The following is a 16,135-nucleotide window of genomic DNA, read 5'->3' as shown; positions in this document are numbered from 1 at the left end:
TCCGTACATTTTGAAAGTATTTGTTTATTTAAATTCAAACAATATTATTATTTTTGCAGTAGATAATATAGCTTTACACTTTAAACTTTCATTTGTAGTTAAGTAAGATTGAAAACGTTTCAATGTAATAGATGCATCGAAGGAATCCTTTTTAACATCACATGTACACTACTTTAGCAGCTAATTGAAGTGAACGGTAGTGGAACATTTGACCGATACGCTGGAGAGTATAACACAAGGTAAACGTACGTAATTTAAAACAAACTAAGTCCTTCAAATAAATGCGATTTGACATTTTTACATGAACATTTAAAATAATAGGCCTGTCTATGAACTCAACATTGTGTGGCATAACAGATAAGGTGCACTTAAATGTTTTCATCATAACTTATCTACTTATAAATGTCCTGTAACTGTGTGGCATGTCCCTACCGTATCATGAGAAAAAACAAACAAATTATAGTTAAAAATCTAAATAAATAATACAATGATCTTGATTTTCGGTCAGAATGGTAGCCATTTCCAGGACGTTTCTGCCATCATCGGCAACTTAAGCTGATTAAACAAATTTGAAATAAATGAAGGAATTTAATGTTATATGCATAGACATTCATCAGTAAAAGAATACGTATAAAGTTGTATTTTATGAAATATTCCTTAAAATTATCAAGAGTAAGATAAGTTGTAACATAGCATGTCTCTTATTTAGTACGCATGAGTATTGTACGTTGACAGAGTAAATTGTTTAAGAAAAAATATTTTGCAGTTTTAAGTAGGATTTTAACCGTAAGGCAATAGTTTTGTACGTGCGCCAATCGCTTCTAAGTAAATATCAAAACATATTTATTTCATACGTTATGCATTTTGGATTTTTTTAAAAATTAAAACAATAATGTTTCAAACAGTTATAGAGCTTCATACATTTGAAGGCCATGCAAGCCAAAAATCTATATATATATATATATCATATATATTTTCTTGAAAATTTTACTGGCATACAAACCAGGCCGGTCGAAGTTCTGTTACAGACAGCAATGTATTTTCGAGGTTGGCGATGATGGCAAACAAGTTCTGAAATTGACTAACATTCTGTGAAATCACTTGAGAAAATGATTAGAGCTGCTAATAAGTTGTTCATTGTCATGCAGTTACACAATTAAAATAAGATTCACTGCGTTTATATTGCACTTAAAAATAGAGTTATGAAGACATTAAGGTTTTTATGTTCATGCATGTGTGTTTTCTGAGTTCATGGACATAGGGTTGTTCTTCATATTTTCATGTATGTTTATTTTGTAGGCTTAAGCTTCAAGGGCATCAGTGCTTTAGTCAATGTAAAAGTTTTGTAACACTGAAAGACGGGTGTTTCATTTGTTATATGACAAGAATAATAAGAAGTTCTAAATTCTTTCTGGAAATCTATTTATTTAATTTATATTAATTCTTATTTTTATTTAACTTTTTTACGTGATGTACCGAATAAGTCCATATTTTTATGGATATAGAAGAACACCCGAAAATGTAGTTGTTCTCACGGTTGATCGACCTTCAACATGTCCACCATATGACATTATCCATGCAAGCTCGCCTTTTTTCATACGTTTTATTGCTATGTTTCCGCCCTGCAAAATACAAATATAAATGATATCATTATTGTCCCTATTTTATGCCAAAATGCTTGTAGGTAACTGGTACACAGGTCGCAATCATTTCCAGACCATTACAACAAGTCAGTGATTTGATTTTTAATGTATAAATTGTATATGTCCATAAACAAAATGTCGTTCAGGGAACATTGAACTAGTTTTATTATTTGTTATAAAGACTACTGAAAGGTTATTGGCTTCAATCAAACCGAACCTGCAACATTTTTAATTTTGCCGTGATGGGTTTTCTTTAAAGATTCTTACTTTTTCTATTTTAATTAAAAAAAAACCATTTATACACTTCAGGTATCCTTTAACATCAGGTTTACTCTGTTTTGGAAAGTAGACATGTATAAAAAAAATTACATTAATGTCATGAGTATCCAAAGGAAAGTGACGTTACAAACAAAGCCAGTATAAAGTTTTAGCAAACCTTTTGCCGCTGTGACCTGCCAATGCCAAATAGTCATTCAAAATTGTCTTAGTAACGAATATTTAATACTGAGTAATTGCATACTTAAAATTATGCAAAATATACAAATTTTACAGCAACCGTGTATATTATGTAGCATATAAATTACAATTATCCAATGAAATTCGACGTAATAAATATGCAGTACTATAGTATACTAATTTGCAGGCAAATAAATCTATAATTTAGTTTTTGCTTTATTATTGGCTTCTATTAGCTAGGGATTAAACAAAAGATACAATTGATTTATTATTATATGTCAACCATTATATAATATCATGCAGAATTATGAAATGAATATGAAATTTCTACATGTTTATTATGTTATCATACTTGTAATGCATGTCAATTCACTGTCCATCGCCAATCTTTGTTTAAACCGTTGCAAGTGTTTTAGGCTATAGCTGTTGGTTCTTTTTATAAAATGTAAAAAGAAAACAATATATTGTTTCGTTTTGTAACTTTATAATAGGTTCATGAAATATTTATTATAAATTATGTGTTATAAAAAGGCGTCCACGTTTGTTTCACAACTAATAAACGTTATCTTTCGTTAGATCACCTGAAGGTCCTGTTTCATGTGGAATGCATCGACCACAGCATGAACGACAGGCTGTCTATTGATTATCAATGCTGCATAGTTTCCGGCCCCTTTATCGGTTTCACTTCGTTGTCCAATGAAGAATGTAAACATGTATACGCCTGCAGTAGGACATGTGAAGATACCGGTGGAAGTACTATAACCTTTGCCTTCATTTGTTATAATCTAGGAAAAGAATCAAGAACTAAACGTAAACATGTTTACTATTACAAATCCGTCTGCAAACGTCTTGTTATTTGTAATACTATAAGTAATAGAAATAGTATTATAACACGAGACTATCTGATTTGTACGTAGCCCCCGAGTATAAATCAGGCTGCCGAGTATTTTGATGTTCTTTCTCTTTTGTATCATAGGCAAAAATAAAAACACGGTCCCTGTTGTCACAATTTGTCAACCCAGAAAAAAGAACGGATAAATGAGCATCTGGATATGATATTTATATCACCTTCACGATGGCATGTGCTAACAACATATCAACTTGTCAAATTATCGTGATGACTTGTGCAAACATAACTGTATGTATCCATGGCAAGTATTTCAAGAAAATCAAGCTTGATCATGAGAATTTTACAAGTTAACATGCTGACTGAAAAAGTACACACAAACGGTAATCTACGGACAGTGCAAGTATTAGGTTACCATATGCATAAGTAGCCTTTATTGTGTTAGTCACACAATAAATTATAGTGATGAAAATGCAAAATCAGACATTAATTGCATGTAACATGTAAATAGCCGGGTATTTATTGAAATGTGAATATTTTCACATTTTTTAAAACTTAGTACGGTGCCCGTTCGTGCCTGAAATAATGCACGGAGGGGCACCTGACGTCTTCCTCCACCAGTAAAGCTGGAACGTCGCGATATGACCTATACTGTGTCGATGTGACGTAAAGCCCAAAAACAAACAAACAAAATTAAGTACAGTTTTGAAGAAAACTGAAAATCGTCTATCCGTTTATAAACCTTAAAAACCAAATATGTTCGAAGCATAAACACTTTGTGCTGTGTAACTGGCAGACGCTGCTGGATGTCATATGAACCTTTTACAATAAATATAATTTTCTTTGAGAAACTGGAAATGTAGTTATATTTACCCTGTTGAAGCGTATGGTATGCCGCTTGTCAACATCCAGGTCATAATCCAGGTACACTGAAAACGATACATAATTCGGTTGATAAGGTAGATCTATTATGGTATCGTCAAAGTTTGAATTTGAACAACGTCTTGCAGACTAAGTAGGAAATTCTTAAATGAAGAATAGATCAATCAAAAGTATGGCTGAAATCAAGTCAATTAATTAGAGTTTCAAGCATGAAGCTCTGATATAATAACAAATTTTGACTTCTTTATTTGCATGGTTTTGTACATAAAAATGGCACAGGGATGTGTGTGGATGAGATAAAAAAAGCGAGATCTACAGAATTAAGTTTGATAATAATTTTAAAAATCTTGAAAAACTCAAACCTAACTACTGATTTTTTAATTTTATCCACATTTACTGCTTTCAACGATTTATCGTAACGTGTATTTTTATTTTGTCCAGTGCACACATTATAAATACTAAGAATAATAATAAGATCTAAGAATATACGAAGAGCCATTTCAGTAAAGCAGTTTTCTCTACTAGTTGCTAATTGTTTAATGCCATAAATATTCTTTTCTTTATAATGTGTCTCTCCGAGATGGTGGAGGGATTAACATTTTATTCCACAACTTATTATTTGCAATTATGTCGTTAGCTGTACGCAGCTGTTGTAAATGTTCGTTTATGTAAGCGATTAAGCCATCAAATACAGCACGTGAGTTTTGATATGTTAAGATATGCTTTAAGGAGTCTGCAATTTACTGACTTACAGAAAATACGCATTGTTATTTTTGCGATATAAATCTTTGTGTGCTATCGACTTTTTTATTTCGATTTGTTTATTTGTTGAGTCACCTTTCGTTTCACGAGAGTGTTATTGTTTATGTCAGTATGTCAAGCTATTTAGGTAAAAAAGTATATCAAGGAATATCAATTTATATTCAATAACGAACACTACCCAAAAAGGACGATCGTTTTTACAATTTCATCTGCTTTCATCGTTACAGTTTCAGGAAACAAATTATAGTTATCAGCAGTCGATGGAGATAGGTACGATTGTAGCTTGTTTTTATGTAAATGTATCTGTAATAATATAACACTTACTGTGTAAGTTGATGACCTAAAGTTCATTTAGCAATTTGGTCTTTATATAAGTATATAATATTATACCCTATTTAAGCATGTACTTTACTACCTATCTATCAAAAAGTATATATATTATGTATTTTGTTAGCAAATCTCTCAGAGTTTTGGTTGAATTATCAAAATATTCTTAATTAACTAAGAATATATCCTCACGATGATTCCTTTACGTTTGAATAAGCTTATTTCACTTTGTCACCCTTAGAAAGGGAAATGAGTGACTTAAATGCACATGAACATTAGGGAATTTTTGATAATCAGGGGCGTAGGCGTGATTTCAATGTTCTTTTCTTGAACAATGGATTAAATACAATCGGTTTAAACGAATTCTTACTTTAATGCTTACATAAAAAGCAACTTGTTAGTGTTATAAAAATTGCTGTTATGCCACACATTTTGCATCAGGTACTTAATACAAGTACTACTAAGACAACACCACGGCAGCTACTACCACTACAACTACCACCGCCATACCTTCACCACCATCACAAAATAAGAAGCTCGTCTAAGAAAAAAAAAAACTATGTTTCAATAGAGCACTTAATAGAAAAAATGTGTTTTACAAAATGAACTACTTTTGTCCATTTTAGCAATAAGATAAAGTACTGCATTTAAAGACCTCGAAAAATCACACAATTTAACGACAGTTAAAAGAAGTACGATAAACAATACTCTTTGTTATTTTTGATTACATCTGACGGACCAAGTCAGAGACTCTAAAACTGACAGTATATAAAAGCCCACCAGGATTAAATTGTCTTAATTCTTAGTCTTCTACCTTGCTTCGTCGGGCCCTTGTGAGAGATTTTGGCGGGGATTAATTTTATTTACATTGTCTCGTTCCAAAGAAACATGTTGGGGCTAAGAGAGAGGTTTTGTGCACCATAAATCAGCTGAAACTTACCGCTACTACTTATGCTGCTTACTGTTCTATGCCGGCGCCCGTATGTTCCTACGATGCCCCGCACTTCACTTTAGTGTTGTTATATTTTCTGGTTCCAACAATTTTAAGATATAAAAATAATAAAAGATATAATTTACTCTTAATTTTAATATCTTTAAATCTTATATGTGCAGTGGGAGCAACTCAAAGGAAACATATCAGAGAAATAAGTGGTTTTCAAATTGGCGTTTCCATTAGTATGATTACCTCGGTTTGGAGAACCAACAAAACAGCTTCCTCTTTGTTCAGACAGCCATATAACCACCCGACATAAACGTTGTAAGCACCCAAACAAGGGAGCACTGTTCATTTATTCTGTGATTGAAAAAAAGAATAATGTAGCTTCAATATCAGCATACTTAAGATTCATGTATTTCACATATTTTACAAAGAGATGGTCATGAACCTTGTGTAGAACATTAGTGTTCACACACTGAACATGATTTATAAAATTATCAATTGTAAGTGTAACATAAACTATTTCCAAATCATGCAATCAATTTAAAAATAATCATTAATAACATTTCATTTGTCATTTTCCTGTACCTTAGGTAAACTCCTTTCAAACATTTCCTTACGAAATGACAACCAATGTAAGATCTTGTTTCTAAAATAATGCTTAAAAGCTAAAAAGATATATGCAAACCGTACGTCCTAATCTTAAAAAAAGAATCATTTTGACATGAAAATATTTTTTTTTACATTTTTCAATATCGCAAACGTGTACTGCATTATTATAAAGTGTAAAAGAAACCAACAATACATTGACATGCATTTATAAAGAGTTGTCTTTCACAATGTTTACCCACATAAAAGAATGATAATGAACATTGTAATGAAAGCAAATCAAAGTAAATGTAAAGAGTATTTTTATAGAAAGCATGTTAGAGAAAATTCATTATTTTTTGTGAAAACAATAGGTACAGATCTTACCTTGTGTGAAGGTGTAGGAAAAGAAAGCGACGCGTGTAGGGATATATTGTCAACGGACATAATAAACAATAAAAATACAAGAGATCAAAATCAAAGATAAGAATTGACATGTTAAACTTTATATTGATTACAGTTGATATGAAACATTCCCTGTAATAATACAAATTCAAAATATACTTTTAGTAGTCTCCGAAGAGAATGGACGAAAAACAAAAATACTGAAAGCAAATAAAATCAATTAAATACCATGGAAATTGAAAGTTACTGTTACAGTAGCAAGATCAGTGCTTCATATTAAAGTCATTGTAGACTCGAAACACATTAAAGTACATAAGGCAACAACAAATGTCTGATTTATAATTAATGTATTATTTCATTACTTTCATGAATATGTAGATTGTTTAGATATGTGATGAATAAAAACAGTTACCCAGTTTTGGTAGTCTCTCAGATATTAAAACCGAGATGTTAAAAGTAAGGAAATGATCCTCGTTTGTTGTCTCCTGTGCACGCACCTGTAAAAGATTAGACACCAATAAATGTGTTGTACATTTCATATGCAACGTATACGTTTGGTTGCCGGTGCCAATATGGATTGCGGTTGTTTTCAATATGATGCTTAGCCAGTCTTTACATTCATAACGTTTAACCAGACTCGTAACTGATGGCTGCTTTAAGATAATAATAAGAAAGGTTAGTTACCAACAAATTAAATACAGGTCAAGTATAGGATATATATACAGTTTAGCCAGATGAAAGAACATGAATATATCAACTACAAAAAATGCAAATAATCTTCCGCGATCTTCCGCGTCAAACACAAACCGTGCATTTTATCTTTTATCATAGACACCATGCAATTCTATGCAATTACGTATTAAAATGTTAAGTACATAATTGAAATATGATAGCTCTACAAATATATAAATGAGAACAGCTTGTTTGAACCCCTACCACGTAACAGTGCAAACCAATATCAGACCGTGCGGATTTTTGTACGCGCTGGTCTCATTTTTAGAATCTTTCCCAAAAAGCCAGCAGGCCAACTGTTAAGTAAATAAAGGCTAAAGTATCGTTAAAATGATATCTATGAACAGATTTACATTTAATTCCGAATAATTATTATGCCAGATCTGTTCCTAATGAACACACAAAAATAGAGCTAAATAGAAAGAAAATAAGAAAAAACTAAATACAAAATTAAAAAAAATAACAAAAACAAAAACTGCAGTAGCAACAATGAAAAGGAGATATGAGAATACAATAGCAACCACAGCATAATAAACTAAAAACGTTCTGAAGTTAATAGTTAATCTTGGACTTTATCACAAGTATTAATGATAATAGTTTCTAGCTGTCTACATAATTATGATGTTTTCATCACTTTATAAGTTAGTGAAACTATGCGTCCAATCAATTTTAAAAAATTCAAAAATATTATCATACACTGAGAAAAATAACACAAAGTTGAAATGTAATGTCAACGTTAAACAGAATAAAAAAATCACCTCGATCGTAAAAGCAAACCCATAGGAGTCATTTACTAGTGGTGATGTTTTGAAAAGCTTGGCAGTTGTTGAATCGATGTCAAAGAATTCCCTATCGATATCTGAAATCAGATTTAAGGAGCGAAAATTTCATTTTTCTTGTGTTTTTATAGCTTTTATGTTGTTATTGTGCCCTATTGGGACATTCCAAGTTATGAAAGTATCAATTCAGAAAGCAATTTTATTCAAAATGTTTCGGTAAAATGATTAACAAGATTGTTTCGGTAAAATGATTAACAAGATGAAAATAAGAGTAATAAATAAGATTACTCATAACGTTTTTATTTTTTTTCTCCTTTACGTGCAAATGGGGATTATTCAATTGCTTGTATATTCAGATATCATGCAAAAAAAGAGAGATGCAATGTTGTAAAATAATAGCAAGACGAGGACTACAGAGTACTATGGAAACAACCATCTGCTTACCTTGAAAACCTTAATACTCGATAAGCCATATAATGATGAAGTTATAGAACTATCAATACACTTAACACATACTCAATAAATTATTTGATTATCCAAAGGTCGTGCCAAAATATTTTAAGTCGGTGATTATTTATATAAAAATCTGGACACAAAGTTATCCCTCGGAAGCAATAATCACAGCAAAATTATATGAAAATTGCAAACTCTGTTTGATTGAGTCTGTACATGAGGGATAATGAATAATGCAACATCCCTCACGCCCATTAGCATCGGCTTGAGCGGTACTCAATTCTCAACACGAAATAGTGGTAAGACTATACATCATTCCCATAACATTTGTCCTCAAAAGGAATCAATTTATTTGTATTTAAGTTCGATGCATCTCTCGATGCACTAAAACACGTCTTAATTTATGGCGTAGTGAATAACCATTGTTATAATAATGATATTGAATAGTGATATTACTTATACGTTTACCTGATTCAAGTGTGTAAATTACACTGTCATTGAGCGTATCTAAGTCCTCAGCATGAATCGATACTGGTCCTACTTCTAATCTGCCCTGAAAGTATGAAGCAAATATCTTATAAGCTAAAAAAATACGTTTTTTTCTCGTGTCCTAGGTTTCATTCATTTTTATAAATACGCAACCTTTTGGAAATGGGATGTCAACAAGCTATAATTCTAAAAGGAGCTGCACTGTTGTGACTGGTCACAATATCTTTTAATGATTACCTACATGTACTATATGCCATGTACGAAAAAAAGACAACGATATTGAGTCAGCATGAAATCATTTGAAACGAATATCTATTGTATTTTAAGAGCATTATGACTTAGCTTTAAGTCGGATTATCTGCGCCAACATAAAGTTGGTTATTGTATTAGGATTGCAAATTGTTAACAATAATTTGTAAATAAATAAGGTTTGATGGTTATGTTTATTTTTGTAAATATTAAAAAACCCTAAAACATCCTTTGAACCTAAAGATATTTTAAAAGATACTTTGAAACATTTATACATTTATATCTTTCTGAAGTGTCATTTGACACTTAAACACTTCGTTAAATTCATTAAGATTAATATGAAACTTAACATAAATGAACAACATCAAGCAACGTCTGCGCCAATCATACACTTAAGACGTTTAACAGTTTATGTGTACTACGTGTACATCTTTAAGCAATGCTACATATTTTATGACATTCTTGTAGGATTTCACTCACAACAAAAGATTCGTTGGTGAGAACGGAGTAGTTTGCGGTCAGACATGGTCTTGCGCACCCTGGATACACGAGTTGTACACCCTGATCATTGCTATCAGTAACTGTGACATTAATTGACGTCGCTGAAGTGTACCCTCCTTCGTCCTGGAATGAATACAACAAAACAAAAAATAATAAAACAGTCAAAAAATAAATAAAGATAACCAGGAACTCCAAAATTGTTGTACTTTCGTTTTCATCTTTCTTTTATTTTACGAGATGACGCTATGTTGTTTTGATCATTCATGTGTAGGCGAAGGTGTCAATGAGAAAGATGTTGAACCTTAGTGGTTGATCAGACTGAACGGATGTGCATACTTATTTATCTTTAAAACTTGTAGCTTACGAAAGTCAGTTTAACTGATAGCATCAAAAGGGTCCGAATTATTCTAGTTAAACTTTGAACTTGAGTCTTTATTTTGTATTTAAATTGATTTTTGTAAAGAAAGCAGAAAAAAACACCAGTCGTCCGTATAACGACTAGACAGATTGTAAATAAAGTATTTTGGCAGACTTCAAATTGGTGATTTAGGTTATTTATCATAACAGCTACCATTTAAACTGTAAACTGATAAGATTATGTTGTGTATAGAATCAGCGTAATCTGAGTAAATTAGAGTAATGCCTCAGAGCTGTTCGGTTTTGTTCTACTTATCTTTTATTCTATCCATGGAAAACATTTGATATAAAAACAACAATGATGTTATGCATCATTGAGTGACATTGACTGGCATTGATAATAACGAATCTTGATATGCCGCACTTTTTTGTTCACGCTCACAGCAATTACACAGTGGTTTTAAATTGAAAAGACGTCCAATATATCTCATTCAAAAGATTTTTTCTGAGCTCAAACTTAAAAATGTAAATTTTATTTTAGCGACAGTGTACATACATATGAGAGTATATATTTTGTAATTGTTACGTACAGGTCATTGCTCAGTCACGTTAGGCCTTTAATTCACTTGTTGATTTTTACCAAAAAATGTAAGATTGAAAATAACATGTAATATATTTGTTGAATGAAATTCCTACCCACATCACCATTCATTTGCAATGATGGTGCCAATTTATGCACGCCCATAAACTGTCTAATTGATTTTGTGCTAGGGTGCGTGGACGTTAGCGTGTAATTACCTCTACCGTCCATGAACAGGCTCATTTAAACCGAGCCTGCAACATTTTCAATATTACCGTTTTGTATGTTCTTTAGGGATTCCGTTTTTCTCTATTTTTTTTTTGTTTAAATATTTAAAACCCAATATCGAGGCACAATAATCTATTACAGGTACAACACATGAACAATTTATTAATGAACATAAATGTACAATATGACAAATCTAGTAAGAAAAGTAATCAAATGAACGTTACCGTAGCAGTGACGTTGACAAAAATGTACGTTCTTCCTGACGTATAAAACGCTTCAAAATCTAGAGGTTGTGCGACCACAATACTGCCCCTGTTCTGGTCGTCGAGTTTGACGTAACGACTGCCGTCAAACTTAAATGTAAAATTAAAATGAGCCGCGTCATGACAAAACCAACATAATGGGTTTGCGGCCAGCATGGGTCCAGACTAGCCTGCGCATCCGCGCAGTCTGATAAGGATCCAAGCTGTTCGTTATCAGTTTCTCTACTTGTAATAGGGTTGGTAAGCGAACATCATGGATCCTGATCAGACTGCGCGGATGCGCAGGCTGGTCTGGATCCATGCTGGTCGCAAACACACTATGTTGGTTTTGTCGTGACGCGGCTCAAATGACTAAATCTTTTCCTGCTTCTCTGTTATTACTTATCTTCCAAATGAATCGCGACTCAAGGCATGGAAAATACTTGTGTATAGGTAATAAGTAATAATAATCATATTACAGTTCCAATGTTTTTTTTCTTTCTTATAGCAGATTAATCTATGGTATTTTCATGTACAAAATGAGTAACAATATAATATCATTATTATCATGAATAATATAAAAAATCCCATTATGACTTTAAAACTATATGACCAGTAATAAGAATTAAATACACAGTATATCATCATTATTTTGAAGCACTTTTCATTGTGGTCCAGGGTGTGTAAATATTTGTTTTAGCAAGGCACATAAATTTGTATTTATCTCAATATCCATGCAATCTGGCAAGGCTCTATATATTTAGTCTACCAATTTTTATCCCGACAATTAATTTATAGTTTCAAAATTGGATGTTCGAAATTCAGCAGGTAAAGGGTTAAATATTGCGCCTAAATAATGAGTTATTGATATCGTGAATAAAACTGTGTACCTGTGTAATCATGTAGGGGGCTATGTTAAAGGTTAGATTGTTCTGACCAGCGTCAATGTCTGTTGCCCTAGCTCCAATGTTAAATATTTCTGTACCTACAGCTGCTGACTGAAAAAGAAAAACAACATTGAAATCACAAACTGAATACGTTTTGTATGACAATTAGAGGCCACTTTGTCTTCCATGATAATGTTAATTTTTCATTGCTTTATGCATATGAAAAATTATGTCTTTAAAGAAATTGTTTCTTTATTTTTAATTTTACATCTTGTCATTTGATATGCTGTCAGAAGTGCTTTGAGGTAATGTAATTTGAAATAGCAGAGTTGCGGCATATAAAATACGATATGACGCATGGCAATGTGGTTTAGCATTAATTTATGGTGAATCCAAATACACTTTGAAAGAAAAACACCAAAGAAGATATACATAAAAAGGAACTTTGCGAGATACATGAGAAACATGTATTTATTCTGATGATCTGAATGGATCGAGATGATTGTGTAAAGCTGTATTTCCACAGCCTTGTTATTTTCTTACATGTAATTCATTGAGACATGTCATTTCAGGATTGAAATATGCTTTCTGCATTGTCGATAGTCGTGTAGCAATGTCTCAATGTTATTTTCCATTGTCGTTAGTTGCATTCTAAGCATTTCTGACCACACTGAGAATGGCGCAATAAGGGCAACGTATATTTCCGCCATTTTGTAATTGCAACACACAAAAATCGATAAACAAGATCAACATGGAAGCGGGACTTAACGAACCCAACCCCCACACGACACAGTAACACAGGACCTGCGTTAAGCAGCCCAGGAGGACCTAATACAAAAACAGGGCAGAGCGCAAGGCGGAGCACGGACAGGCTAATCACTTAAAACGAAATAATGGTAACTAGTTGTACATTTAATAAATCAGTCACCTTTAACTAATGCAAATGTTTTACTGAAAATGCTTAAGTAACTACACTAATTGCGTTATACCTCTTTCACCGTGGCTTTGAATGGAGATCCCATAAACTGAGGATAAAATTCGTTCACAGACTGAATGTGTATTTTAAAATGCCATTCCTGAAATTAAAATTATGTCATAGCAGTAAAAATCAAACATTTTGACATTTTGAAATTTTTGAATCTGAAAAACGGACATTCATTTCAAATATAATAACCCGATAAATTATATTGTTTTGCGCTATATTTTAAATTTCAGTTCTTATCTGTGTAGCTATTAGGAATACGTTAAACACGAGTGTTGTGTGATAATAATGTTTTTGTCAAACAAAAAGGCTTTAAACTGATTTCATTACTGTTGTTTAGAGATATATTGATTTAATGCGAGATAATTTGCTAAATTGTTTGTCATATGTTTTTATTATATCTCCTTATTAATTACTGATATACCTTTAAAGGCAAATTTTATTAATATATTTTTTATTTATTAAAACAAAAGTGGAAATCACTAAAAAAACAACAAAAAACAACACAACTCACGTTTGTTATTCCAGGTTCCTCGACACAAAATACCGACAAATCTAGAGTTACAACATCATATGTGGTTTCAACAAATAGCTGGAATAAAACAAAAACACCTAAAAATCGAGTTCTTTTTCATAAAATAGGAGTTACTGTGGGTTAGACTAGATTTGAATAGACACGATAAAGTATCGTGTTAATGCTACATCCAGTATAAAATGAAGTATTTATCTACGTAAACATTTATTTGCTTCGGTTTTGTCGGAACTACAAGAAACAAGTCTTAGAGAAAATGATAGTAAGACCTTACTACCTGTGAAGAAGAAGTAAGCTCCAACTGCAAGAGTTCAAGGTCAAGAATCTTTGCAAGTGTTAGCGAATGCAGATCTTCAGCGTCCTCTACCATTGACGATTTGAAGAACAAAGACAGATAACTCTTACTTGAACCATTTACAGATGCTGTCCAGCGAAGACCTCTTAAACTGTTGTTGAACGTTACTAGAACGGTATCTTGAGAACGAAAAACAATTGCTATACTTATTTCCTGTGTGCTTGCGATATACGAAAAGCACTATTGATTGCTGTTGATAACTTTAAAGCAAAATAGTTTTTTATGAAGAAGGGGGATCGTCTATATATTTCATTTATTTTTGATAATTGGAATATTCGTAAGTCTAAAACAAAATAAACTTACTATCACCACATTGTCTGACACAGGTCTGTTTTAATTGTAATATAAATTTACAATTAAAGTTATAGTTTCAATAATAAACATTCTACATGCTATTAATAATAATTTTACGCAACTATCTTATTGGCTACAAAAATGCTATTATATTGAATTTCGTTTATGCTTAAGTAAATAGTTGGTTCTGTGAACCAGTATGACAACTTTCCAGTTTTACCTTATAATTACAAAGTAAATGTATAATCGAACTAGCAGATACTCACCGACCGGGTCTGTTTCTGATATATCGATGGTATTGTAGTCTAATGGGTCTTGTCTACAATCTAAAGTTATATAAATTAGAATATAAGAATATATCTAAGTACATCACATTTAATTGTTTATATTTTTTGTTTAAAAGAGAACCAATCACAGCCGCTTTCATTATTTGGTTCCGTGGATTGAGTTCAGTAACCTTAACGTCTAGTCCATCGAGACACCACCCATAATATTTGATTGTAAAATGAGTCGTTAGTGATTTTAAACAATACAGTTAGTGATAACGATTATATATTTCAGTGCTGAAATTTCACATTGCATAAGCTGGATACTCACAATTTTAACGTGTAGAATAATGGTACTAGTATTCTATTATTTACGAATATCACATACTTTATTCATATTAAAATTTTGCTTTTCACATGCTAATTCATAATAAAGGAAATAAATAAATAAATGAATAATTAAACAAGTAAATAAATTAAAAAATAAATAAATAAATAAATAAATAAATAAATAAATATAAATAAATAAATAAATAAATAAATATAAATAAATAAATAAATAATTTTAAAGTTGAAACAAAATACTTTTATAACCACCATACCATACAAATAGGACAATAAATAGCTTTTTGGCGTCAAATTCATTTTGAACAAAACATTTATGCGTCAATTGTTTCAGTCCTAATATATGCGGTTGTTTCTTAAAGTTTATTCTTGATAGTGTTAAATTCTTCATCAACATAACGTGAAGTTACAGCCCGGTTTCCATAATCAATATCAGCTCTGTCTTATTCAAGAGATTCATTAATTAATGGTTAAAAAGATACAAAAGAGTCCGTTGAAAAATAAATAATTATATAAGATAATTTAATCATCTTAACATACCGTATGTTGCAGCCGAAGAATCCACAGTTTTCCATATGAATATGCAGAACGTCAAAAATGTTATTATACCTCTCATTTTGTCCATCATGGAGGGAGAAACTTTGGTTATAACAAAATGCGTCTATATTTAAAATCAGATTTATAATGAGTATATATAAGTTTCGACCAAGTGTTAGATTATTGCAAATAAATTGTAAGCAAAAGCAAAGCAAAATCGGTCAGGATCAAAAATCATGTTCGACTTAATCTTAAGTTGTTGACAATATTTTGAAGCATATCAGGTTGTGGTTTATAAACGCTATATTTACAAACAGACATTATCAACAAATACGTTTTCAGTTTCGTTACAAACTAAACATTCTTATTTGGTGCTTAGATAAACATTAGAGATAAGTCCCTCATTCAAGATTACCTGTTTACAAAATGTGTTTATCTACATAACAAATGGCTTTAAATTTCACATTTTAACCTTTTTGA

The 16,135-nt window shown here is 31.6% G+C and overlaps 1 protein-coding gene across 1 annotated transcript; it reads right to left on the bottom strand.

Moving 5' to 3' along the window:
* Positions 1–7,171: 7,171 nt before the first annotated feature.
* On the bottom strand, positions 7,172–15,884 carry LOC132745647 (cadherin-99C-like). The gene is made up of 11 exons (XM_060734595.1): positions 15,659–15,884; positions 14,774–14,833; positions 14,136–14,332; positions 13,841–13,918; positions 13,334–13,420; positions 12,348–12,455; positions 11,440–11,568; positions 10,030–10,173; positions 9,280–9,364; positions 8,338–8,438; positions 7,172–7,344 (listed from the first exon to the last, which is right to left on the bottom strand). The coding sequence occupies exons 1-11, from the start codon at positions 15,744–15,746 to the stop codon at positions 7,231–7,233; spliced, it is 1,191 nt and encodes a 396-aa protein (XP_060590578.1). The 5' UTR covers positions 15,747–15,884; the 3' UTR covers positions 7,172–7,230.
* Positions 15,885–16,135: the final 251 nt, after the last annotated feature.

Source organism: Ruditapes philippinarum, unplaced genomic scaffold (genome assembly GCF_026571515.1).
Source record: "Ruditapes philippinarum isolate M1 unplaced genomic scaffold, ASM2657151v2 ctg102_1_1_1_1, whole genome shotgun sequence".
NCBI lineage: Eukaryota > Metazoa > Mollusca > Bivalvia > Venerida > Veneridae > Ruditapes > Ruditapes philippinarum.
The sequence above is the reverse complement of the archived record's forward strand: the minus strand, read 5'-3'. Positions and strand labels throughout refer to the sequence as shown.

Bases quoted from the DNA above. Each gene is read 5' to 3' on its own strand.
- LOC132745647 (XM_060734595.1), bottom strand. From the start codon at position 15,746: ATGATGGACAAAATGAGAGGTATAATAACATTTTTGACGTTCTGCATA. The intron at 12,456-13,333 runs GTATAACGCAAT...TTTCTTTTTCAG, and splicing joins TCAAAGCCACGGTGAAAGAG to TCAGCAGCTGTAGGTACAGA. The intron at 9,365-10,029 runs GTGAGTGAAATC...TCATACTTTCAG, and splicing joins TCACCAACGAATCTTTTGTT to GGCAGATTAGAAGTAGGACC.